The following is a 27,790-nucleotide window of genomic DNA, read 5'->3' on the forward strand; positions in this document are numbered from 1 at the left end:
ATACTTACATGTCAGCAATAACCTCTAAAACAAAGTGCAACTTTGTTCTTGTCTATTCTGTTGTTATAGGCTACATCCACTGAGAGCCAGAGCATGGGCTCCTTTACTGTCCTGTGGGTTGTCTGTATTATTTAATTGCTAGCCAGCTCCTTGGTACAGGTTTTGTTTCTGTGGCCAGTTCTGATCCCAAGCGATGCCCAGATACAATTCTTAGTGTAAGCTGGGAGGTGTTTATGGTAGGCACTGTGGATAACGCTGTTTTGGAGCAGGGGTAAGAAAGGAATTAAAAACTTCCCCATCAAAGTGAAATGCATTGTGTCACTTGCCCCAGGGCTGGAGGATGCTCCTGGCTCAGGTTATTTGCAAGAATGAAGCCCTGCCATCTGCCCTGCGTGGGAGTGTGTTGCAGCACCTGCTGTATGTGTACATACACCCAGGGAGGTACCTGTCTCACCTGCCACAGGCAGCTGTTCCTAGCGCCATCTCCATGGGTGTGGTGGTGACTGATGCACTGTGCTGCTGTTGGTTACCCCCAGAAGGGGGTTCAGTGCCGCTTGCTGTGTTGGCTGAATGGAGACTTGATGCCCCAGTTCAGTTCAGACTCTAAAGTAGCACCGAGTGAGTACTTGGTAGTGTGCTCTAAACTTTGCTTCTGAGGGCTGAATACTTGATGCAGAAGCAGGTAGTGTCTCCTACCTTATTGCTTACTAAAGTAATCTCCTTGTCTCTCTCTGTGTTTTTATCTTTTTAGCGATCTCAATTAGACCATCACAGAGTGTGTGGGGTCCTATGCATATAGGAAATGTGAAAATTTTACTTTTTCCCTTGAGCTTTTCATCTCCTTGTATAAACTTGTCCCATTGGGATTGTTGGTTCATGCAAAGGACAAACCTATTCTTAATTACAGAGTTTTCGTGGTTCTGTAATATCTCTGAGCGTGTCTGGGAGCAGGACTGCTTAACTTTGTTTTTATTAATATTTGACCCTTCATGTTTGCATTTCTATTGGCAAGTTGTAACTGCCGGTCTGCATCTGTATATCAGAGGAGAGGATAAAAACTCTTCGAGTGGAGTATCTTCTTTGGTGCCATCTTCAGTCATGTTATTTAAGCAGTTGTTGTGACAAGTGCAGATATAGTACTCTGTAGTTTCCAGTGGTCTCTTTCCAACTACTATTTGTATCAGAGTGTTTGATTAAAATGTGGGTAGACAGCCAATAAATGGGGTGGGGTTGTGATTTGAAGCTGTGATAAGTGTTTAATATAGAGTTGATCCAACCTCTCCAGGTGGAGTTGGTGAATATTGGAGGAACTGACATCGTTGATGGAAATCACAAGCTGACACTGGGGCTGCTGTGGAGCATTATTTTGCACTGGCAGGTGAGAAGCTGCTGTGAGATCTCTTCCATTCCAGGAATAGTGTGCATCAGTCTGCAGGGATTCTCACAAAATTTCCTGGGGTTTTGGTGATGGAAAATACTGCTTCTATTTTGGGCTGATAAACAAAGGCAGGCCAGTGTTTGGTTTCTAATCTTTGTCTATGGGCTGCCTCCCGCAATACGTATTCTCGTATGTGCTCAGTTGTACTCAGCCTCTTAGTTTAGTTCCTGCAGGTGTTAATTACAGAGAGGCTTTTTAGGCTGAAGCATTTTGTGTTCCTTTCTCAAGGCTTTTTTGCACTTCTGTTAGCAGGTCATTTTTTACTGTCCAGGTAGCTGTGTTGGGCTTGCGTCTTAAATGCTCCTTCATAGGTTCGTTTCTCAGTCTTACAGATTGAATTGCTCCTGATTTATCCAGGTACCTGGGAGGATCATTGAATTCACTTGGGGAGACTTTTTCAGATGCTTATGCGTAGTACCCCAACAGTAAACTACTTTGTTGGCTGAGCAGATACCCTTTTTTTGCAGAAAACCGTATTTTTTGGGTTTGCTTACTGGTGGTACCGCAGCACAGAGCAGTGAGAAATACTATACTCCACACTTACTGTAGGCAGCACTGAGAGAGGGGGAGGATTGTAATGTAAGAGTAATGTGTCATCATTACATGAAGCATTACTGGTTCTTATAATCAGTAGAGTGCAAAGATGGCCTGAAGGCTCGTATTGCCAAATTTCGTGTGAGGAGTAAGTTTGATTCATAGCTTTTCATGGGAAACACCCTTTCATGATTTGTGAAATTATTGGTTCAAAGGTTTTGGGAACGGGGAAAAGTAGAGAACATGTCTGTAAGGTGTAGTTTCTGCTGTCTTGCAGGTGAAGGATGTCATGAAGAACATCATGTCGGATTTGCAGCAGACCAACAGTGAGAAGATCCTGCTGAGCTGGGTTCGGCAGTCCACAAGACCTTATAGTCAGGTCAATGTTCTGAACTTCACCACAAGCTGGGCGGATGGACTCGCCTTTAATGCTGTCATCCATAGACACAAGTAAGCAGCAAACAGCTTATCTTAAACCTAGTGAATCAAACAGCTTTTTCCCCATGTTTTCATGCTTGAGCATTTGACAGCTCCTAGCCTGTTTTGCTGATTCATGTGGTGTTTTTGGTTTGGGTTTTTTCTTTCGGGTTTTAATTTTTTTTTTTTGTGGTAACGATAACAGTGGACGGATATTGCCAGAGCCTTACAAAGGATGGAGCCAAGGCAGCAGTGTAACACTTGGTTCCTGTACATGCATATACACTTGCTAATTGCAGTGGATTTACATCCCACTTAGTATGCATTACACAGCAAGCGTGCTGAACGGGTCTCTGCAGGGGGGGTTGACCACCTCCGCCCCGCTGTACATCCTCCTGCCCTCCCTCCTCTGCCAAGGGAAACCTTTCTTCAGTCAGTTTGCCGTATTTTGAGTAGGAAGATACAGAAGCTTCAAAACGAAGAAATAAGACAGACCGTACCTTTTCTTAGGTTTTTAATATACCGTGCATGAAAGGCAGTGTATACAGTTTTCAGGACAACCGTTGAGCAGAAGAATCAAAGAATAATAGAATTCTTCAGGTATTGTAGAGTATTCGCTAGTTTGTTCATTATACTTTATAAGGAATGGTGCTAAAGCTTCTTTGAAAAGATCTTTTGTGTTCTTTCTGATTTTGGAGAACTCTTTGGTAGTTTAAAGAAATAGTCTTTACAGATTCCTATGAAACTTTTATACCTACTTACTTTACATTTTTTTAAAACTTTTCTTTGAGGTCTACTTCTGGGTGATCCATTCTAATCCAGCATACTTTAAGAGAAGTCAGCTCATTGCTTTGCAAGGGCTGGCTGTTCTTAACCGTAAATAACCATTTTAACACTGTAATGGTATGATAACATCTAGAATTTAACCAGACCCCCTGGCCACCAGATGTCTGACATGGCAAATGCTTTACAAAACACCCTGAATATTTATACCCAGCAGATATGAAGTGTTCACAAAAGCATATGATCACTTTGAGCCTGCTGTTCTCTGTTCGTAAGTGCCTATTTGGTGGTCCGTGCTGACTGAAATGACAGGCTCTGTGTCAGGCTTGCTGGCTTCAGGATGGGTCTGCCCTGACACCTGTGCGCCTTCTAGACCAGAGCTGGCTTGTGTTCAGCCTGCATGGATGCGTGGAAAATGCCTGCACCACACTGAGGACCCCTGAAAGTTTGGAAGCACTGTTCTGTAAGGTCGGAGTAATACTACCAAAGGTCTCTGGAGTTTAGCAGAAGCATCTTCTCTGGATGGTTTATGCTGTACTGTGGTTTTCATATTGGTATAATTGGCTGTAGTGGCATAGCTCTGCTGCTGAATGTGTGAAGCTTTATGATGGAGAGAGGGCCAGCTTTAGAAGCACAAGAGATCTAGGTGACCTGAGGGAAGCAGGGGGAAAGAGTTAGCAAAATTGGCTTCAGGCTGTTTGTTGTCCTTATGTGTTGTGACTATGTGCTTGGGCTTTGTGGGATCTAAGAGCTCTGCCCTTTTTAGAGCACTGTTAAAGTAGCAAAAGCCCCTGCTGAAAACTTTAACCTAACTGAGTAACTGTGCTTTTGTCTATGGCTTCCCAAAATTTCTGTTACCTGGTTTTGTTGATCTTTGAGCCTTTTATTCCCTCTTCCTGGGAGCCTGGCAGCTGCCAGCACATCAGAATTCGGCTTTGTTGCCCCTGGGCACAAGCCCTTTAGCCAAGGAAGCACCATTTTCCCTACTCTTCTGAGAAATCTTGAGCTGGGTTTAAATTTAGGTTGGCTTTGAAAGAGATGCTTTAAAGGGCATTTGGGAGGAACAAGGTGATTGAGGCAGGTTGCAGAAGTGGTAGGACAACAAGGCTATTTTGCTTACCCAGGCACTAGTGCTTCCCTGCCTAAGGGTCTTTTTCAATATTGCTTTTTTAATTTAGCTTAATATGACACATCATATATGAGAATTTTTGTGGATTCCATTATGAGGTTTAGTAGCTTGCTTTTCTCTTTATATATCTATCAACAATTGTTAGCAGTGTTACTTCTTGGCTATAGTATCTATTAACTTTGTAACAAATTCTGCTCTTTGGTACAGTTTTCTTGGTCATAGGTAAATACCTAGATTGCATCATATTGAAATTTGTGCTACTACAGCAGCGTGCAGGTAGTGCGTATGCAGTATGCCTATTGCAATGTCATTTTCAAAGTGAAGAGTCTTTGCTAAAGCTTTATGTGAATCTGTAGTTATCCTTGTTGCTTTGTGCATGGAGGTACAGTATTCTACTAGCTTCTATATGGATCTCTGCATATCTCTGTTCCCTGCTCACTGTACCTTCCTCTGGCTTTTTGTTTCTCAGACCCTGCTGTCTTATGGCCTTCCTGTTTCACAAAGTGTAATGACTTGACAGATTTTAAAAGATAATTTCAGGTCAATGTACAACTGAATTAAGTATTAAAAGAATTAAAGGCAAGCCCATATCTTCCTCCCCAAGTTCTATAAAGCTCAGAATCAGTAGCAGTGTTGTAATGAGAAGCCACTGTTAGAGGGGATTGGCAAGTATTTTAATGGCTCTATAGTCTTCCTGCTGTGCTGCTCATGCCCTGTTGGTGTAGGTATCACTGTTTGCTGACTCTGCTTCCTGCTCCATGCTGCTTGAGACCTGCCAGAATGTTTTGGGTGCACATCTGGACTGGAGATTTGGTTTGGTTAATGCTGGTGTGAGATGGAGGCTGCTGACACTGTAAACTGATCCAACTTTTTGGCCTTATTTTCATCATGGCTCTTATGAGCACTTGTGATGGGATTTTTTTTGGGGTGTTTTTGTTTTTTTTTTTTTTAATGGGGAAAAAGGTGGTGTGAGCGAGCAGGGGTGGAGACTGCTGCTGCTCCTGGCTCTGATGGTCTAGGGTGGTCTGCTGAGCCACATCACAAGTTTGGAACAAGTCTTTCCAGGAACAGAGTAACACTTGATTACCCAGGATAGCCTGATGCAGAAAGCATGTAATAACAGTAATGCTGTGAAAGAAACAGCTGAAGAAAACTGGTTCTGGAATAAATTTTAAACACAGTTTATTTTCTTGATAGTAGTATTTAATCTCCTCTTGTAGTCCATGTATGTGTAGAATACATACAACGGAAGGGGGATGTTGCTGCAGATATGCAGTCTGGTAATTTATTTGTGATTGCAGGATTTTCACTACTAAAAAGAAAACACATATTTATATTTATGCATTTGTTTGTATGCACTTATGTTTATATTTTGTGTTTGTGCATGCTTATTTTACTTAGGTAGCTACCTTCATATCCATAACTTCATATTCTGCATGGTAAGGAATTTTTTGTTCAAATAAAATTTACTGTTTTCTTTCCTGTTTTGTCTTTACTTTTAGACCTGAACTTTTCAGCTGGGATAAAGTTATAAAGATGTCCTCAGTTGAGAGACTGGAACATGCTTTCAGCATAGCCAAGAACCACTTAGGAATTGAGAAATTGTTGGATCCTGAAGGTGGGATATGGATATTTTGATTGACCAGAAGCTTTTTTTTTTGAGCTCTTTTGAAAGAAATATCTTCTATTCATATTTACTATGAATACAAATTCCAGCAGTTTTGTGCAGTGGTTTTCTGGTTCAAGCTCTTAAATTTGTGTTTAAAAGAATATAACTTGCAGGGTTAAGGGTATGTCTGTGCAGGCATATGCTTTGGCGGCTTGAATATTAAGGTTCAGATTGACTTTACCATTCAGAAGCGGTATACAGAAGGTGAAGTTGGTTCCCTGGCTTTGTTTTATTTTAGGTAGGTGTTCTTACACAAGGGTCTGTGTTTTTCAGGTGAAGCAGAGCATTATGTAGAACGGAATACTGTTAAGAGCTCATGATCTTTCGTTTTTTCTACATACATTGAGACACGGTAGCTGCTGGTGCCGTGAGTGCATACCATGTAGGAATGCTTACCAGGAAACTTTCCTGGCTCCTTTTATAGTTCTGAGCTGTCACTCTGCTTTGAAGTGAGCCTCCAAAGATTCATTCTGTAAGACAAGATCTCAGACTTTACAGATTCAAGCACCATCTTTTTTTTTTTTTTTTTTTTTTTAATTATAGAGTTGAATGGGTAGCACTCATAAATAGATAAGTTGGTGAAAATCTTCCATATGAAAAGTAAGGAAATGAGCTGACCAATGCTGGGAGTGGGGAAAGAGCCTAAGTGGAAATGTTTGTTTGTGCAGAATACTGTCCCTGGACTGCATTTTTGCTTGGGAGATGCTCCAGAATAATTTTCCCCAAAGAGTTTTTTCTTCCTTAGTAATTTCAAGTTTGGGCTTTTCAAAAACATCATGCCTTTTAATGTGAAAACATCATGCCTTTTAATGTGAATTCACCTCTAAGTGTAGAGATCCTATTGTTTAATTTTTTTTCTTTCATACTACCTTCAGCGTCTCAAACCTAGCCTTTTAACTTAAGCTTACTCAAGGCTACTTAACAGAACCTGGGGTTTACACTATATGTAAAGTCTTAACTGCATTCTAATTATTGATTTAGGAAAGCAGCAGCTTCATTTATTTTCCCCATATTTTATCTTTTTGATGCAGATGTTGCTGTACAGCTTCCAGACAAAAAGTCTATTATTATGTATTTAACCTCTTTGTTTGAGGTCCTTCCTAAACAAGTCACTATGGAAGACATCCGGGAGGTGGAGACCCTTCCCAGGAGATACAAGCAGGAGTGTGAGGATGGAGAGTTCAATTTGCAGCAGGTGTGTTTGTCAGCAAAGTCTGCCTGGCATTTCTTGACTTGTAATTTTAGCTGGTCTTCAGGCTTGTCAGTTATCTCTGGGACATGTCTTCTATCTTGGGCAACACAGTTGGGAAAATAGGAAAAAATTGTAGCATATTCTTTGTGATTGACTTGAGTCATTCTGTCTTCCTTTTCCTCCTTTCCTGATTCATGTACAAAATCCTGTGTGCTGAGGTATAAAGTTCCATCTGTGCTGTGCTTCCTTCTTCTGTTTCTTACTTGTCTTGGCAAGCTGGAGAGGGTGGCCCAAAATCTTTAACAGAGTTTGCCCCAGGACTTGTGGCGGTGGTAGTGATGGGTTTTTCTTTGGATGTGAGGTCCACTGTTAAGTTGTCTTTTCTATACAGGTTGGTTATTTTAAAATGAAAGTTCAATAGTGGTGACTGTGGCCCTTCTTGTTAAAATGTACCCAGTGATTACTTTTAACATTTTTAGGAAGCATTGAAAGGGATCTTAGCTGTTCTGTTTTTACAATCATTTGGGAAGGAATCTTCTGTGCCCTTCTAAGACATTGCTTTTCCCTTGGCTGCCTAGGCTGTAGCACTTGAAGAAGAGCAGGGCAGATCTAGAGCAGAGACTCCCAGCACAGTGACAGAGGTGGATATGGACTTGGATAGCTACCAGGTTGCTCTGGAAGAAGTTCTCACGTGGTTGCTGTCGGCTGAGGATGCATTTCGGGAACAGGAGGAAATATCTGGTGATGTTGAGGAAGTCAAAGAACAATTTTCCACCCATGAAGTAAGCTTCTCTTGAAAATTAATTTGTTGTGGTGTGGTTTGGGGTTTTTTTTTGTGTATGTGTGTGTGTGTGTGAGCTGCAGAACTTCCTAGTCCTTATCCAAAATCTGCCATTCTGTTTCTTTTGACATGCTTTTTCTAAATTGAAAGCACCTCTGAATGTATGTGGTGGTCGTTTGTGTGGGTTTTTTTTTGGTGTGTGGTTGGTTGTTTTTTGTGGTTTTTTTGTTGACAAAGAATATCTTCATGAAGGTGAATAGATCTTTTTAGGAGACCTTACAGTGGAACATGCTTTGAAACTTTAATGTATTTTTTTTTTTTAATCAGCTTTCAGTGGCTCGCTCACTGGTGTCTATAATACAAAGAAAGTCTGATCCAGGCTGATTTGTGCTTCTCTTCTGCCAACTACTAAAAAGCCTGGTCAGCCTTATGTCACTTGCTGTTAAATAAGGGCAATGCTGAAATTGATAATCATGTCAATTTAATTTAGTGGTCTCCCAGTCATGATTAGCATACTTTATTTCAGAAATATGTGTTGTTGCTTCCAAACTATTCTTGTTTCCAAATTATTTTGTTTTGGTTCTATTCCAAGTCTGAACAAATGTTCTAATGCTGCTAAGATTTTCAAGTGTCGTGTTAGATGTTTTAGTTTTCTCCTGTGACAGTTTACTGTACGCAACTGAATTTAAAATCTGAGTGCTGATTAATATGAAGATATTTTTTCCCCTTGCGCTACAGTTGTTTGACGCTGGGAGCCCAAGGAAGAGGTGTTCTGGATTTATAGTAAATGTGTGAATTTTTAATATTAACTCAATTAACTTTTCTTTGCTTTCTTCTGTTTTAATAAAACTTCTGTTTTATTTTCTTAACACATTTGTTCAAAGGCTGTCTTATTACAAACAGCTTTTTCTCTGAGGCAGTTAGAGCCAGTTGAGAAGGAAAAGCTATTTTACTGGCTCCAGAACTTTTGTAGGTCATGAAGAATCTTCTGTCATAGAGAGGAACAGGTCTGCCATGCTTGTGTGTGTTTGATGGTGCCAGCTCATTCTGCAGCACTGTTTCAAACATGACAAAGTTTAGGACATTTACAAATTCATAAACTCATGTAGGAGCTCACAGATCACGGTGATGAGGTTGGTTGTACCCTTTCCAGGGTTTTATGATGGAACTGACCGCACACCAGAGCAGCGTGGGCAGTGTTCTGCAGGCTGGAAACCAGCTGGTGGCCCAGGGAAGTCTGTCACCTGAAGAGGAGTTTGAGATCCAGGAGCAAATGCTGCTGCTGAACTCCCGCTGGGAGGAGCTCAGGGTGGAGAGCATGGACAGGCAGTCCCGGTGAGTCATGCTGCAGGACTGACCTCTGGTGCCTACTGAGTCTCAGAGGAGTTGGTTTGCATCCATTTATAATTTTTTTTTTTTTTTTTTTAAAGATTTAGCTCTTTAGCTTGTGACATGAAATCCACCTTCTTCGTACTTTCCAATGTGAAACAAAGAAATGAATATAAGTGGCATTTCTTGTTTCTTATATGAAAGTGTGTTGTGACTGTTATGTTACGTAAATGTACCAGACTAAATTTGTGGGATCTACATGCAGTAGTTACATAAATGTGCTTTTAATATTGTTTCAGTAGTTTAAGTTCATCAAGAAAGTATTCGGTAGATGTGGATAGCTATGTGGGTGTACACAAGTAAAAAGCACTTAGAAGATTTTTTTCTCGTCTGTGGGTTATCAAGCTTAAGAGCTGCACACCAAGAGAGAAACTGCATTTTGTTGCAGCTCTCAGCAGAGACTCTATTAAAGGCAAATCCCTGTTGCAAGAAACAATCCCTGATATAAATTGCATGATTCACTAACTTTTGAGAAAGATATGAGGATACTTAGCTGTGTTCCTTATTTGAATGGGGAATGTGGTTTTTTTTTAGGTTTTTTTTTTTTTTTTTTTTTTTTTTTAATGATAGCAAACTGGGTTATGAATGGCCTTGCTTCTTTCCTATAGGAACTGGAACTTAGTCTCTTTCCTTGGGAAAACTGTTTCTGAAATAACTCTGCTTGTGCTTCCCCCTGCAGTCTGCACGACATGCTGATGGAGCTCCAGAAGCAGCAGCTGCAGCAGCTGTCCGACTGGCTGACGGTCACAGAGGAGCGCATTCAGAAGATGGAATCTCAGCTTTTAGCGGAAGATTTGGAGTCCCTTCAAAAGCAGCTGGAAGAACATAAAGTAAACCTTTTTGTCTGTGATATAACACACGGGAGAAATATTTGAAAGATGTGTGTGTTGGTGGGTTCCTTAGCTAGAAACTCAATTGTGCAGGAAGTCATATGTGGCTGTATGCTGAGGGGCTGCATCTGATGTTTGGAAAAGGATGATGGGGTAGAAAGGAATTGAAGGTTTCTGGAAGTGCTTTCTGAACTGAACGCTTGAGCACTGATGACTAGAGCAGAAACTGCTACCTTTGCTTTTGTGCGGGAAGCAAATCCTGTAGTGGAAATTGTGTTGCCCTGACTGTGCAGGAAACGAGGCCTCTCTCCAGGTCTGAGGGACAGTATGAAATTTTCTGTGGACAAACTTGCCTTTAATGACTGGCAGGCATTTCTAAAGCATGCTTCAGATTTTCTGATTAAAATAGTGCAGGAGGTAAAACTATCGTGAAGGGCCTCCCAAGCATAGACAGTGCTGCCTGATGTGCACAAAATTGGAAGTGGTCTGTGTCTCAGTCAAGTTTCTGGATGTGAATTCAGCCTTTCTAGCCTGCAGTGGTTTTTTTATTTTTGAAGGGGAAAAATGGCCTTTTATTGCTTGTCATGGTTGCAGCTTTGGTTTTTGTACTCAGTACTGAGGTTTGACCTTCTCCCCAGCATGGGACATACCTCACAGGGCAAGAACTGTGGAGTATTTATAGTCTGTGTAATTTCCTGTCTTACATTTGCATTCTGTCTAAAAAATCTGGGGAGTTTGAGGTGTGTTGCTCGTGGAGCAGCTCAGGATATTCTGGGATGAAAAGTGATATTTACAGTACTGTAAAGGCATATTGATCTTGCAGAGATATTTCAGAAGTAGGCTTTAACATGGAATCTGTTATTTTAGAAGTTGTATGAATATTTAAATCTACAGATTATTTCAAACTAATGGGAACTGTGTGGTTTCTGCAGATTTTGCTATTGTCTTTGAATGTAATGATCAGTTATAGCTCTGTTGGTATTTATGAGAATTATATTGTCAACTATTAAAAGGCAGATGTTCTTTAGTGATTTTTTTTCCCTGTTTGGCATGCCCTATGATACTTGCTTATTAACAATAATAGATTTTTATAGAAATACTTAAACTTTCTTACATATAACAATAGACATGTAGAAAGTCAATGCAGTTGTCATGATTCTCCTAGTTAAGTATGACGCATGCAGCTTAAAGCACTCCTTCATGCATTCCAACATTTTAACAGAACAGTTTTTGGTTCGTTTCTAGCAGTCTTTTGCTTACCTTTATTTAAATTCTGCAGTGATTCCCAGTGATAAAATCTGTGCGTAACTGTTGAATCTGAAGTACTTTGCTACAGCAGTTGTGTTAGTCGCTGTGGCCGAAATAGCAGGTTAGCAAATTTATTCAAAGTTGGTAACCTCTGATTTGTTCTTCTAGAGCTTGCAGAGTGACCTAGAGGCAGAACAGGTGAAGGTAAACTCCCTGACGCATATGGTTGTCATTGTTGATGAAAATGGTGGCGAAAGTGCAACAGCTGTTCTGGAGGAACAATTGCAGGTCAGAGCTCCCCCCCCCTTTTTTTTTTTTTCTTTTTAACTGTAGTAGAAGGCATTTAAACCTTTGCATTTAATTGGTAATCAACATTTTTGTGTTTAAAGACAATTTATCCTAGAAAGTAATTTAAAGTAATTACTTTTTAGAAATGATATTAGTGTAAAGAATTAATAAATTTGCTCAGGGTAAAACCTGCAAAAGCCCTTTGACTGTCAAGGTCAATTGAGTCAAGGTGTTCGCATTCCCGGTGACTTAGGCGCTTTTATAATGTATCCTTTCAGCAGTTTCATTAAAATGGGAAGATGCACAGTAAAACTCTGACTTCATGTAAGTAATTTTCATTAGGAAGTTAAAATCTGATGGGAAAAATATTTGAAGTCATGAGCACAATTAATCTAGGGAATATTGTGTGAAGTATTTTCCCATTTTTGTCAGGAGCTAGACTGTAACCTGAACTATAGGGAGCGTGAAACAGAATTTACTGAAACGGAATTCATGCTACTTTGTTCGCTCTTTTTGAAGTCAGTCAAATAGCTCGCTGACTTCAGCAAGAGCAGAGATAAGGCTTTAGGTGAATGCTCTTGAAAGCTTTAACCTCCAGCTTTGTGCAGTACAACAATGATGATTACTTGCAAGGAGGTAGGTAGCTATAATGTAGAAAGAGATTATTGTGACGTAGAAATTATGCCTTTGGATAGCTGATTTTTGAGCTTCCTGTGAGGCTCATGAATGTTCATGAGTGTTTCTTGCTTTTTGTAGAGGCTTGGCGAGCGGTGGACAGCAGTTTGTCGTTGGACTGAGGAACGACGGGTCAAGTTGCAAGAAATCCAGCTTTTATGGCAGGAGCTGCTGGAAGAGCAGGTTAGTAGCTCTTCAGTGACCCGGTGACTGGTTGATTTGTGGAGGTAAAACCAACCAAACAGAAATCCCCAAATCTCTTAATAGTGTTTAACAGCTCTCAGAAAAAAAAGCCTTGAAAAACTAGATTTTGTGTTATTGTTTGGGTTCCCAGCATTTCTTGAGGAGTAGAGTAGTGCAGCACAAGAGAAGTATTTTCTGAGGTTTAGGAAAGAAGGTTCATAACTCCTTGTAAAAAAATTTCCAAGGTAGCTTGTAGCGAAGAAGTGGGAATATTCATGATAGCAAAATGACAATGAATCACAAAATATTTGGTGGTTTGGTAATTACAGGAATTTTCCTAATTTATATGGTATATGTGCTTCCAAGATGGATACATGTACACAACTGTGCAATCACCTAATCAATAGATACTGTTTTCAAAATCAGTAACATAAAACACTTGGTTAATATAGTGAAGCATGCAGCTTGTCTCATTTTGCTGTGTTTAGGCATATAGTTGAATTGTGAAGAAGATAGTATTGTGAGTTTTTCTTGCTTTGGTATTGTGCATTTTACATATATATATATATAAATATAGTGCTCAAACACAAGTTAACTAAAGGCATAAAAATATGGTAACACAACTACATTTTTTAGGTTTGCATGCCTAGCGCTAGAGCTTGTTTTATGTCTCAGCCTAAAATATTTGATGGCTTTTCCTTTGAAGGTTTTACTTAAATTGTTTTGTTTTCTTAAATGATTGTATTTATCACTGTAAGCTATTGTTTAAACTCTGGTACACACTGATTGTTTAGACATTTGAAAGAAGTAGAATGGTGCTGGTATAGCTGTTGCTGTCAGTTGCAGCCTGGTTTCTTTGAGAGAGGTGTTTTGTTGCATGTGTGTTTCTCTGTGACCCCTTCAGTATCTATTTGTAGTATATTGATAAGCTGTATTTGCAGTTCAAGTGATCTTGTTCATGTGGACCCAAGGTTCAGATTCTGGTTTAAGCAATATCAAATATCTATATTTATATATATTTCTTTAAAATACTGCGCTGGCGTATGTGTACACACATACAGAAGGCTGTGGGCTAACACTTTCTGGAAGCTCTTCAGCAATATAAGTCTCTGAGTTGAGAAAAAAGGATTCCTCAAAAATCCTTGCTCTTTATGTCAAGGTAGGGACTTAAGTTCTCAGATGTCAAAACAGACATCTCAGTTTTGATGACCCAATGTAAACATGTTTCTACTCTCTTCCACCTTTGTATTTGTCTGGGGAGTGACCACTCATTGACTATTACAATACTCTTACGAGTGTCATCTTCATTGAGTTGCTTTGCGTGCAGCTTTTTTAGGTTTGTATGTAATTATGTTGCTCTGTAAAAGTGAAAACAATTAATTTGTGTTTATTTAATGTGAAATGTCAGATAGCAAGTGATGAGGAAACAAGTTTATTTTAGGTGGTTTAGATCAGCCCATGTTTGCATTCATTGTTCAACCCTGAACAATGCATTTCTTACTAATAGGTTTGAATTACAGTTCTCTGTCCTCAAGAATTATCAAGTGACCTACAAAAATTACAATTTGAAACTAATTAAAAACTTCAATACAAACACTTTGTTAACACAAAAGTAACTACAACATTTAGGTACTAGCATTTTCCATTTCGCCAACCAGATGGAGAGAAGAGCAACAGGCTTTTTGTGGCTGCCTATAAAACTTTTGGAAACCACACTGCCAAGTCAGCACAATTCTTACCGCTTGGGAAACAAATTTCTCAATCAGTGCCAGATATTTCTTTGCACTGTGATAATTGTTTCAGTTTTCTAGGGAGGCTTATCTTTGACTGCTGATTTAGCAGAAATTAATTGAATATGTTGAAGAGATTTTAAGCTCCTCTTATGCATAAAATATGTTGGCTGGGATGCCAGCATTATTTTTTTCAGAGACTATATGTGGTGGTATAACTTTCTCACAGCTTTATGACATTTCCACCACCATCCTATTTGCTGTCTGTATGTTTCGTGTATTTGTTTACATTGGCAATGTAAACTGCCTTAGCTCTTTTGCCCAAAGGTTACTGTAGTGAGTTCTGGGACAATGCCAAAAATGCACAGTGAGACTGAAGAGCCTAGTGGCTGTTGTAAAGTGTGGTGTTCAAAGAACAAAAAGCTCTGCCTTGTTGTATCACTTCATATTATTTTTTAGATAGAGGAGTAGCAGTGCACCAGTGGCTATGCAGCCGAGCCTGATAGACAGCTGTGTAATCCTAGTCTATGGAGATGGCTGTGCAGCGGCAGCAATATGTTGCTACATTATAGCAAATATATAAAATCCTTCCTGATGCTTGATGCCACTTATTGCTGGAGTTCCCACAGCAGTATTGCGTGACTGACAAGAAGTAAGACCTAGGACAGGTTTCCTAGAAAAAAAAGTGGAAAAAGTTCAAGACCTTTGAGTTTGTACTATTCAGAGCAGACCACTCCAGCTTTCAGTAGTTAATGAGATAGTATTTGCTGACGGTATTTCCCAATTGAAAGTAGGTACAGTAAACAGGGAGGTGACTAATTTTGACTTTTTGACTGACTGCCTGAACTAAAAGAGCTCTGAATTGCCAGCGGTGTTGCTTCTGTGAGAAAATGTTTGTAATGGCTGGTTTTGAATCACAGAGAAAGAAGGGTTTAGAATGAAAGAAAGCCTATATACCATTTCAAGATATTTAATTATAATATAATTTGTAAGTCCTATGTCAGCTTTGTGGTGGATTTCTGGTTGCTATAAATAACTTATTGTGTGTGTGCGCTGTGATATATCGGGAAATAGTTTTGTTGAAATTGTTTTGATGGAAGGTATTACTTAGTTCTCTGATACAATATTTTTTGTCCCCTTTATGTATTATTTTTGTTAATGCCAACTGGAATTCCTGCATATAAAGACTATAGAACTGTGCTTTGAATGCAAAGATCTTAAAGTAGGAATTGTCAATACCTGTTTGACTAACTTGATATTTTCCTATGCTATTTTTGTTATGATCTGCAGTGCTTATTGAAAGCTTGGTTAACTGAGAAAGAAGAGGCTTTGAGTAAGGTACAGACAAGCAACTTTAAAGATCAGACAGACCTGAGTGTGAATGTTCGAAAACTAGCAGTGAGTATTGCTATCCTGCTCTGTCCTGTCAAATCTCATAGATTAAATAAATGGCAAATTACTAGTTTGACCCCGGTAGGCGCTGTGAATGCATGATACCTTGGAAGCCAGGCCAAAATTCTCTTCTTGCCAGATTCTTTCACTTGAATTTTAAAAATGTTACAATTTACTCTGTGGCCATTCCAGGTGGTTGTGCCAAACTTTGGAACAGCTGTGCTGGGTTTTTGGTAGAATTTGGAGTTTATTGCAGGCCACCAGTCAGCTGTGTTTTTGAAAGTGTAGGTCTGTTTTTGGTAGTGGTTTTTTTTAAATGCATTGGTTCTGCTTCTACCTGAACTAATCACTTGTAACTGTAACTCAAGAGATACTGCGAATTGCTCTAGGAGCTGTTTCGGGGTAAGAGTGTCTTAGAGCTGCTTTGCCCAAAAGAACTAGTTTGAAAGCTGTGATGCATCTGGCTCAGGGAGTACATTTTCTTCCCTTCCCAGCACTGTGCCTGCACCCCCCACCCCACCCCGCCCCAGATTAAAAGCTAAGGGATGGCAGAATACCCGATCTCATCTTTTACTGTTTTTGTTTTACTGCAGATTTTGAAAGAGGACATGGGTATGAAACGGCAAACACTAGACCAGCTGAATGAGCTAGGTCAAGATGTGGCCCAAATCCTTGGGAATGGCAGAGCATCCAGTAAAATTGATCAGGATCAGGAAGAGCTAACTCAGAGGTGGGACAGTTTGGTTCAGAAGCTAGAGGATTACTCTAACCAGGTACTTAAGAAAGGTTTAATACTTTTTAGCTGTTTAGATTCTGTATGTATGTGAACTTCATTGATACTGTCAGCAAAATTGCCTAGGCAAGTTCTTGGCATGAGGCTAGAGAGATAGGCAAGTGCTCTTTCACGTGGGGCTGACTTTTATCTGCTGGCAATGCTGTCTGCGATTTTTGGTCTTCAAATCCCCAAGTTGTTAACCTGACTAGTATTACTCCTTTCTCACACAGATTAAGCTTCATTTTTCTGATGAGTAAAGCAGGCTTCCCATGTACTATCAATCAATGCAAATGCCTTTAAACATTGTTAAGAGTGCTGGGACTGGATTAAAACTGATACTAAAAGAAAACAAAGAAAAAACCCCAAACCCAGAATAGATAAATAAATGGGAGTCATACAAGCATTTATGCTCTGTGAGTATGATTTCTCATCTGTTGAAAATAGAGTAGTTGTTTGTTTGGTATGTAACGATGATAGCCAAGCTGGATTGTTAAATGTTTATTTTAGTATTTTGAGTGCTTGGTAATGTTTTTATTTAGACACAACTCCCATTGGCTTCTGTGAGAATTTTGTTTGACAGTTTTATGACTCATATATCCCTTTTTTGTGATATTGAACTGTTATTATGGTGAAGGCTGTGGCACTGATTCATGATCCATTTAGTGTATAGTGAATGAGTTCTGCAGTCTGAGTAGGGGTCCTTTTCAGCCATGTGGCTTTAATTTGTTCTTGCGTTTGAGTCAAAAGCACCGGAGAGTGCCAAATCCTGTCTTCATCCTTTCACTCCCCCTAAATATCAGGCACATACTTACAACTTACAGGTTGATTCCCATGGGACTTACTTTATAACCTGTTAAAGAGTGTGGAAGGTTTCTGTTGACCTGAGTGAGTTTTTGGGTCAAATCCACAGTGTATCAGCTCTTTCTGAGATCTAGACTTGGGTTTATAAGGTATGAGTACAAAATACAGAATTGTGTGTTAATAAACCCAAAGGACCTTGGTTCTTCCTGTGAACCAAGCAATTCTGAAAGAAAATACGATGCTTATTTTGATGATTTCAGTTCACTTGGACTGACATGGAATTCTAGTTGAATTTGAGAATTTTGATGCTTGGTTCCCGTCTGTAAAATGAGAAAAATGAAGTTTTGTCTCTGGAGTGCATCTATGATAAAGGTGTTTCATCACATGTAGGTGTGACCATTTTTAGAGTGAATGAATGGGCTTTGAATAAAATGAACTAAGCAAAAGCAATTAAATTGGTGTTGAAAATGGCATTTAACCATTTTGCTAAATTATTTTGTATAGGTAACTCAAGCTGTAGGAAACGTAGGGATGTCACAGGTTTCACAGAAGACTGCTGCAGAAACAATGCTGTTGAAGGAACAGGTAGTGGTTAAACAATCCAGACAGGAGTTGCCCCCACCGCCACCCCCAAAGAAAAGGCAAATCCCAGGGGACAGTGAAGCAAAGAAAAAGTAAGTATATGTCTCCGCCATTTCCCCTTGCTCACTAGAGACTACAGACTCATGTCTCTTGATCTTGGCTTTTGATTCTTCTTTGATGCAAGTGAGGAATACTGAAGTTGCAGTGGTGAGGCTTGGGGAACAGGAAGGGAATGTTATGTACAGCCTTGTTTTCAGAGCGACAGAGAGTCTGCAGCTTCCATTAATTTCAAAGGGAAATGGCAGTGTTTTTTTCTCAGAAAAGCGGGTCTTCAGTTCTTTGTACCTCAGCTCCCTTGCTGAAAGATAGAATTAATTATATTTGCTTTCTTTTGGAAAAACATCTTCTCATCTTTGGTTGAAAAGTGTTGTGAAAGTGCCAAGTAGTTTGATTGATTGATTTATTTATTTCTAATCTCCATAAAATAAATGGGACGAATGGGAGAAACTGCACAAAAGAGGCTCAGAAACCTGTACAATCTCCCTGGTGTTTAGTAATGAGGACAGTATTACAGGGGTGTCTCCTTTCACAAGTATGTCTGGAATGGCTGTCTGATTTGCACATGTACAGTCATAGAACAGTTTGGGTTGGAAGTGACCTTAAAGATCACCTTGTTCCAATTCCCTGCCATGGGCAGAGACACCCTCCACTAGACCAGGTTGCTCAGAGCCCCATCCAGCCTGGCCTTGAACACTGCCAGGGATGGGGCATCCACAGCTGCTCTGGGCAACCTGTTCCAGTGCCTCACCACCCTCACAGTGAAGAATGCCTTCCTTATATCTAATGTAAATCTATGCTCTTTCAGTTTAAAACCATTACTCCTCGTCACTGCTGTCCCTAAGTGAGTCCCTCCCCATTTTTCCTGTAGACCCCCTTTAGGTAAGGTCTCCCTGCAGCCTTCTCTTCTCTAGGCTAAAAAATATTTAATGGCATGTGTTCCGTTGTCTTTATTAAACAGCATGCCTAAAACTAAAGGAATTGTTTCAAGATAAACTAAGAAAGTAAATGGTTTATACTCACCATTTTGCTTTTTGTGCTTTCCTGAGAAAACAAACACTTTTGAAGTGTCACTAGTTGAAACCTTTCGCAGGTCATTTAAAGAGAGGGTAAAGGACTGTGTCAAGAACAGGGAATTTGTGCGCTAGGTGATGTGGGTTTGCACAGCGAAGAAGAGTTGTTCTCTTTGTTTTTCTGAAGGAGGAATGGAGGTTTGAAGGGCTGAGGAACCTGCCCAAACCCTGTTGAAGACCCTGGTCAGACCCTCCAAATCCTGGGGGTGGGGTGGGTGTGGTTTTGTGCATGTGGGTGTCCCGGGGCAGTAAAGCAGGCAGCAACCCATCTGCCCCTTCTATCTGTCTCATGAGTCACGGAAACTATTTTGGACTTTGAAAGCAAAAGTGATTTGATCTGTTAGTTTTTTCCTAGAGTTCAAACTGTATTAAGGACAGGGTCAGTTAAAATAGGTTGACGTTTCTGATGCTTTTGCCTTATCCCAGTTACTTATGTTGAAACCAACAAATTACCAGTAACTAGAATTTTGCAGGTTTTCCCATTAAAACTTTGAGTGACTAACAGAGACTTCTGCATTTGTTGGTAGGTTGTTATTCCATGTTAGGATTTGCATTGTGTTACGTAGTTTAACTGTAATATGGCCTGACTTGTGGTCTGTATAGCGCATCTGTCCTTGTTTCGAGTTCTGTACAATATTGGTTAATTTGGAAGTTGGGTTTTTAGTTTGTTTATTTTAGTTTTTTGGTGGTGGTGGGTTATAGCTTAGAGGTTTTGGGCATAAGGAAGTTACGTTAGTATAGACATGCCCACTGTAGCCAAAAAAATGAAGCTGTAAGCTAATCTTTAGTCAACTAAGCATTCAGAAAGTTTTTTTTCTTTCTTACAAAAAATTGTACACTGCCACTGCCATGAGTGCTTGAGCTGCTGGCCTTTTCTTCAGACTAAAGTGTGCTGCAGACTTTTACAAAATCTAGAACTGCAATTCTTATTTGTCTTGTTCCTGAGGTTTAGTTTATTACTTTCAAAATAGTTGGCATTGAGAGATCTTTTTTTGTGACACATTAAAAGAAACAGTACTAGTTTCCTTGAAGATCTGTATTAAAAAATCAAGAAATAAATTGCACCATGCATTCTCAGTTTGCTCCCAAAGGCTAATACCATGGACATGATTTCTGCTGTGGTGGGTTTTGGAAGTCTGTCTCTGTCCTACCACCTGTGATTAGTAATATGTGAAACATGAATCTTGTGTGCAGCCTTGCTGTTCTGGGACCGAGTAATGTGCTGAAGTTAAGACTTCTGATTTTTAAGACAGTGACTGAACAGGGAGAAATGACAAAAAAGAAATAATAATTGTCTGACGCTTTAAACCAGGTTTGATGCTGAAAGTGCTGAGCTCTTAAACTGGATTTCAAAATCAAAATCTGCCATTCAGGCCACAGACATCAAAGAGTACAAGAAGATGAGAGAGACTTCAAACATGAAAGAAAAGTTGAAGGTAAATTGGGGAGATAGTGTTCCAGTGAATAATATATTTTGTCTCTAAGCTGGAGATCTGGACTGATCCACATGCTTCATGGGAATTAAGTCCTTTAAACGTTTCAGAACTGGACATATGTGGAAATTTCTCAGCAGCTAGACACAAATCTTTGCTTGTGTTGGGGTTTACAATCTACAGGAAATTTTAAAAACACGTATTATGGATGTCCTCTTTGGAGTTCTGCTAAAATTTGTCTTCAGGATGACTATCTTTCCACTAAGCAACATATTTTGGCTTTGTGTATCATAGTTGGAGATGCACTTGATTGACACCACTTTTATAATTTTGGCAGAGATGGCACTGGGCTGCTTGGAGACCCCTCGAATCATACTGTGGCACTGCACACACTGCCACCCAGGGTCCAAAGTGGTTTGCTGTTATAATGTTTGGACATGTTCGCTCCATTAATTTTGGAGAAAACCTGATGCTTACAACTCATGTATGATATTAGTGACCTGCAGGACAGAATACATAATTTTACAGGATCCTGTGGGAGCCATGAAGTAACCATTTTATCTTCTATTTCTTCTGTTTCAGGAATGTATTCTTGCCTTTTATGGTCCTTGAGCGTGCTTTGCTAATGAAGGCTTACTGGAGCTTTAGCAGGACCTGAACCTGCCTTTGAAATCAAAGACAATACTTAAAAATATAAGGAGACTTCTCAGGGCTGTAGTGAAAAATGGTGCCAGTAGGAATGTTTGGAACAGCAGTACTGTTGGAAATAAAAACCAAAACAACCCTCCCAATAGGTTATTTTTAGATCTTTATGAATGTTTGTAGCTTTTATAAAATAGGCTCCGAGATGAACACCAGGTTCCCATGAACGACACTTTTTAAATGATTGGGGCTTTAAATGGGTAGAACAGTGTGTGTTCTTCCCAACTGCACAAGTAAATGCATGCTGCTTCTGAATTTAGTGTAGCCAGTCTAAACCAGAGTAATGACCTCGGAGATAAGTTTTGAAAATATTTTAATTTGGAGATACTTTGTTGTAATCACAGAGGATGTTTTGTGGCCTTGTGGCTAAGGAACTGACTTTTCCTCCGTGGATGTATTCTGCCTATTGGCTCACACAGGAACATTCACTAGTATGTATGACTTGAGAGAGGATCTTCTTCCTCTGAAGGTTTTGGTAGTCACATAGGATTTCCCTTACTGTTTCTTTATGAAGGAGAGTGAAGCACTAGAGCAGTGGATTTCTAGTGTGCTATAGTTCTTGCCATTTGGACTTCTAGGAAGCAGGTTGTTATTCCCTTCTATTCCCTTCTACTGGAAATCTCAGTAAGGACTGTAGAGGCAAGGGGTCCTTTTTAAAAGTCTTTTCATCACTGGTTCACATCAATTACAATTTTTTGATCATAAGTGACTTGGTTTAGCTGGTGTCCCCATATCAGATTTCACACAGGACGATCGTCAACCTTTTAAACTATTTTTATTCCTTATGTTGTACTAGTCTCTTGCTTGCCTGGGAATTGAGAGCTAATTCCTTTTGCATTTGTTTTCCAAGCAAACAGAACGAACGTGCCTCTTAGAAGGTGCTGTATCCAAGAAAACTGGAATTTATTTTGAGTAATAGGTGAAAATACGTGTTACTGGGTTGAGGTGGGGGTGTGCGTAAAGAAAAGTGACCTTCTCTGAAACTGTATTCTTTTGGGGTTCACTTTGTAGGTGATTGAAAAAGAAAGAGTTGAAAAAAGCCAAATGTTAGATGAACTGAAACGAAGTGGACATATTCTTTTGGATCAAATGGGAAAGGGTAAGCAACTTTAAGGTTTTTCTGTCTTGTGATTTAATCAGATGAGTTGCTGGGAAATAATACTGAAATATGCTGTCTCCTAAGCATTGCAATATAGTCCTTCCCTTTCCTTCTGTTTTCTTTCCTCCAGAGACACTGGCCATTGTTACTGTTATTAGTTATTGATATGTGTTTTGGTTTTATTAAAGCTTATAGAGAAGCAATATTAATAGTCTTTGTTTAATGTATGTGTTCATTTGCAACCTTTTAAGAGCTATTTTTATTTAAATGTAAGTAATTTTTTAAAATAGTAGTAACATACTTTTGGGGTAAGGAGGTTAAATTGTGTGTAGATTTTAAGTACAAAATTTTGAAATACAGCTTCCTTGAAGTAGAATTTTTTAAGCCAAGTGTAAGCTTGATAAGTGTGTATATATCCCTTTATTCGTAGTTTTCTCTATTTTTGTAAAAACTGTCAGTTATATTTTGATGACACAGTCACCATTTATGTCTCAAAGGCAAGAGAGAAGCCTACATGCTTGACAAAATGATTGATTGTCAATTAAAACACTTATCACTGGAAACTTACAATTAACATCAGTGAAAGTTGAATCTTCCAGCTTTGCCAAAATCTTGTTTCATAATATGACAGAACTCCATAGTGAAATGTGACTTTCTCCATAAGAGCTGTTCATATCATTCAGAGACAGTCTTTTAGATCTGCTATGCACTTGGCTTCTGGTGAAGTTTCTGTGATTGGTAGCATTCAGACAGGTGAAAGGATGGTATCGCTGGCCTCATCTGTGATGACTGGTCAGACTGACATACTAACCAGCATCCGTTTTGGAAAATGCTGATTTCCACTGGATTTCCCAACTGTCACGTTTTTTCCAGCCATCTCCTTTACCTGGATGGCCCAGTCTGTTAAGCATTCTCCAATCCTCCCCTCCTTGCCTGTTTCACATATGAAGCTTTTTATGGTGGGTAGCTGGTAGCTGGAAGCCACTGCTTTGATCCGGAGTTTGCATTGTAAAAATTTGTAGCTGTTCCTTGTCTTCAAACCTGGACAGAAATCCTGCCTGCCTCCTTCTCTCTCTTTTGTAAAGTTGTGATAAGTCATGGCTATGAAACGGGTATTTGTTGACCATAACAAGAAATTCATAGTTAAAAAACTGCTTTGTATCAGGAGAAAATAAGGTACAGAAATGCTTCCTAACTGTTTGAGGTCTTAAAAGTTGGGATGTATAGAAAATAACCAATCTACAGCCCCTGGCTTCATTAAAGTCTGCTAGTATGTTTTGTTCAGCTCAGAATGACAGCTCTTCTCTTGAAATCCAGGCCCAGCTACACCTGTGTGGAATAACGCACAGGACTGGCATGCATGTGAATACATCCATTTCTGTCTTGGGGCATGTACAAGCAGTGCCGTCATGGCAGTGCCCGATTGTTGCATGCATGCTCCTCTTATGTGGCTGGTTGCAGCTTCTGTATTGTTGATGCGCCAAGTGTATGGCCGGTGTGTGAAGCACAGGGAGGATCTGTGGAGCAAGCAGAGCCTTCAAGTGCCCTTGTAGAAGCTGGCTGACTGCCCTCACCAGAGCTCTGGGCTCCACTTACGCTGAAGCAGTGTGGCTAAAACTGCTCGTCTATGACTCTCCTCCTTATATTCAGATCTAGATGTCAGGCCTGTTAATTCAAATGATGCAAATATGTCTTATATAAAGAAGGTGATACCTTGAAAGAGAATCTGCATCAGAAACTTGCAATGGTAAGGAAGTACTGTTGAATGCACGTTGCACTGAAATTTCTTCCATGTATAGCCAAATCATCAGTTACTTCTGACACTTGAGGAAATAAAAGAACAAGGAATGAGTAGGAGGTCTGTTCACTTCTGCTGCTGCATCCTCAAGTAATGCATTGAATTAACAAAAAAAGATGGTGTAGCATGTGCTTCATGTCGTCGCTGTGAGTGTGAAATAATCTCGTGTTTTGTTGTGTTGCTTTTGTAGCTGTTCATATTACCTCGTTATTAAGCATATCTGTGTGCAATGTGACATGGTTGAGCATTGCTTCCTGTCTCGCAGGCTGACTGGGTTTTCATCTACCTTTTCAATGAATTTATTGCTGCCTTCCTACTTGCTCCAACTTGCTGATTCCCTCTTCCTTTGTGGAGTCTAGAATCATTAAAAAAATAAATTCACTGGAACCTTATTTAAATAAAGCTTATTTTATTTAAATCTACATATCAACGTTTAAACACAAATCATGATGAAGAGAGTCACGATGGTCAAGATTCAGCTCGTTGTTACAAATTCAAAAGTTATCGAAGGGAACAAATGGAAATGGAATATCTCACTCTTCATTTTACCTTTGATGAAATAAAAAACTGAAACACTGTTAGTAATAAATATAGTTTTATGGACAATGGACCTGGAATCAAAGAATTTTGCATATTAATGCAAATGTGCTCCTGTATTTAAAGATGAAAGGTTAAATGCTTATTAATCAAAATGTGTTGCAGTTAATATAGCTATAACATGTAATCTTTTTAGAGGGACTTTCTACAGTGGATATAAAAACTGTGATGGAGAAAATATTGTCAGGGTGGAATGACGTGGTTCAACATCTGGAAGAAGTGGCCAGAAAGATAAAGTACCAGGAAGATATAAATGCTTATTTTAAGGAAATGAGTGAGCTTGAGAAGACTGTAATTGAGAAGGATGGCTGGCTTAAGAATGACGCTTCTTCAGCATCCCAGCCCTCAATGGTCCTGAAAGACTTATGTCAGGTAAGTCTGGCAAAACTTGCTAATTTTGATTGGAAGCTGTTAGAAACGCAGATATCTCAGAGGAGCTTAGCCTAGTTAGTAAGATAACTCAACATTTTTGAGGCATCCATGGCACCCGATTTGACTGGAAGATTTTGGTAGCTGTGTCACAGGAGTACTGTAATGTTGCTGCCCTAGTAATGTGGTGGAGCTGTGCTGCAGTAGCTTACTAAAATCTTTGTGTTAACAAGGCAAGTATGAGATTTCGTTTTGTTTTCAATCTTCCATAGCGGGAGTTAACTCATCTTGTAAGCCTGAGCCCACAGCTGGAGCACCTGAAAGCCACCTGCAAGGCACTCACCTCTCAGCCCATGTCTCCAAACTTCGTTCAGGAGAGCTTGAATGGTTTTCTGGATCACTTCAAGCTGACTCGTCAGAAACTAGAGGAATGTCACCAGCAGCTGAAGAAAGGTAAATACATACATATATATATATATTTTTTTTTTTTTATAAGCCCTCCTGTTACTTGTGTTCTGATTTTTTTTGTTGTTTTGAGCTTGTTGAAAACTCACTGGATTCTGGTAGAGCTTTCATACTGATTCTGGGAGGCTTTGGGTCGGGCTGACAAAATCTTTTGGTTCACCCAACAGAGTATTTGTATGACCTTCCCTGTGCACGCTACAAAGCATAATGTTCCATGGCATTAAAAGTGATTATGCAAGGATGCAACATTCCTGAAACTACCTTTAAGGAATTAGCAAAACATATTTAAGGTGGATAATATAATTTGAAAAGCTTTGTGTCTCTGGCACTTACAGAAATTAATAATAATACTAGAAATGCAAAACGGAAGATTAGGAGGACCTTGTAAAATTGAAGTGCACATGTGAAACTTATTCTTTTATTGCTTTCTTAAGCACATTAGTCATACGTAATTACCTTTGGAAATTTCATCTCTGAAGTGATTTGGAGTCTGGCTTGCTTTTCAGACACTTTCTGCTTGAGTTTTTTGTTGCATTAGAAATTTCATTATGAGTGTTCAAACCAGTCATGCTGGCTTCTAGAGGATTTTAAATGTAGTGCACAAAATATGTAGCTCCGTTAGTATTTTACAGCTGAACAGCAAGAACACAGACCTATAAGGAGATTTTTTTTGTTAGTTTTCATTTTTTTTCTGAAGGAATTCAAAGAAGCATTTCGCTAATGGCCCCAAATGGAAGAGTATTAACACTTTATTCTGTGTGTAATAAAGAGAGGCTCAATTACTAAATTGTTAGGCCATCTATATAATGTTTTGCACCAGCCCTGCATGCTTTAATTATATCCATGGGGAAAACTGTATGAATAACATATCTACCACACTCAAATTACAGGGTATGCTTCCATTCTTATTGTGAGGAATGATTATTTCATGTACTTTTGAATCATTTCATTGGTATTGTGTATGTTGTTAATTATTACATGGTGTGACAAAAATACTCCTTATTTTTTCATGCCACACATCACTTGAGGCATTATTAGTATATTTGAACCAGATACTACTTGGTAAAGACACCTTACATATTGTAATATGTTGAATTTGTATTTGTGTATTTTTGTGAGTGATAATTTCTCTGCAGACTGTATTGTTAAAGAACAGAGAGAAGTGTCAGTTCAGGGTTTCGGTTGTTTATTTACGGAATGGTTTGAATTGCTGTAAGGTAAAAGAACTTCCAGAGCTGTATAACTGAGAGAAACAATTGGTGGTGGCACTTCAGTGTTTGTGATCTTGGCAGGCTTTGACAGAAGTCCAGCTCCTTTCATGGCTCTTCCTTGAACCTCTGAAAATTACCTCAAGAAGTGCTACTACTCAGTCCTATCTCTATAGACATTTTTATGGGAATTGTGACTTAATTTTTTTTTGTCAATGGGAGGCTGTTTTAATGATTTCCTTGTCCTTGAGGATTTGCTGTAGTTTAGTGACAGTGCACCTACCTGCTTTTTACTGAATATCCCCCCTTCCCTGCCCTTACATTGATCCTGGCTTTTTGAGAAGAGGAACCTAGACAACTCTGACTCTGTCTAGAAATGTTGACATATTCCTTAGTTATAAATAGTATGACGGTTCTGACAGTAAGCTGTTGAATAGCTGGCTGGTGAGTCAGAACAAGGCTTAGATTAACTTTCATTTGTGGCAGTAATGAAATTGCTTAGTAATCCAAGGCAAGAGGATGTGCCTACCACAGTATGGATCTTACAGCTGAAATCCTGTTTGTTGCAGTTTTCTAAATATGACATTTTCATTCTGAAATGCCAGTGAGGTGCTGCCTGGGATTCCGCAGAGGATTGGCTTGAGCAAAATCTGACTTGCAGTCAAAGATTGCAAGCAGATGCTCCATCCAAACTTTAATTCTCTTTTCAGTCTTCCTGTATAGTGTCTGTTTTGGCAACAGGCTGAAAGCTACTATTTTTATGTGTGTGTGTGTACGACCAAACCCCCAAACCCCAAACCCTGTTACTACACCAATACTTAACTTATGTATGTATGTTTATATACATATATGAAAACACTAGCTTATATATTTACTGTATGCAGTGTAGATATTTAACTTTGTGTAATATGTTATATATTATGCACATATGTAATACATGTGCTATACTTCATATTCTATATATATAGTAGGTATCTCTGTGTGTATTTGCATATAAATACCAGATACGTCTAATAAAACTTTCTTATAAAATGAAAAATGCTAAATAGAAGGGGGTTAGGCATGCAAAAGCCCAAGGACCTTTGATTACTCCACCCTGCCTGCCCCAAGAGATTTTAGGTACTTAGGGGTATAAGAAAATTCTGAACATGGG

General features: G+C 39.3%; 1 protein-coding gene across 5 annotated transcripts in view; it reads left to right on the plus strand.

Annotated features, from left to right (window-relative positions):
- Nucleotides 1–27,790, plus strand: part of UTRN (utrophin) — a 382,484-nt gene that overhangs the window by 77,547 nt on the left and 277,147 nt on the right. For 3 of the 5 annotated variants that reach the window (XM_040599527.1, XM_040599526.1, XM_040599529.1), the window contains 16 exons: nt 1,286–1,378; nt 2,250–2,422; nt 5,804–5,919; nt 7,002–7,165; nt 7,741–7,944; nt 9,097–9,278; nt 10,012–10,162; nt 11,579–11,698; nt 12,455–12,556; nt 15,577–15,684; nt 16,272–16,451; nt 17,759–17,928; nt 20,279–20,402; nt 22,113–22,200; nt 24,732–24,967; nt 25,237–25,417. In XM_040599527.1, coding sequence (XP_040455461.1) covers nt 1,286–1,378; nt 2,250–2,422; nt 5,804–5,919; nt 7,002–7,165; nt 7,741–7,944; nt 9,097–9,278; nt 10,012–10,162; nt 11,579–11,698; nt 12,455–12,556; nt 15,577–15,684; nt 16,272–16,451; nt 17,759–17,928; nt 20,279–20,402; nt 22,113–22,200; nt 24,732–24,967; nt 25,237–25,417 — 2,392 coding nt within the window. Of the gene's footprint in view, nt 1–1,285; nt 1,379–2,249; nt 2,423–5,803; nt 5,920–7,001; nt 7,166–7,740; nt 7,945–9,096; nt 9,279–10,011; nt 10,163–11,578; nt 11,699–12,454; nt 12,557–15,576; nt 15,685–16,271; nt 16,452–16,750; nt 16,867–17,758; nt 17,929–20,278; nt 20,403–22,112; nt 22,201–24,731; nt 24,968–25,236; nt 25,418–27,790 lie in introns of those variants that run through there. The other 2 variants (XM_040599528.1, XM_040599530.1) reach the window with 2 other exon arrangements.

The sequence above is a fragment of the Falco naumanni genome, chromosome 6, assembly GCF_017639655.2.
Source record: "Falco naumanni isolate bFalNau1 chromosome 6, bFalNau1.pat, whole genome shotgun sequence".
Lineage (NCBI taxonomy): Eukaryota > Metazoa > Chordata > Aves > Falconiformes > Falconidae > Falco > Falco naumanni.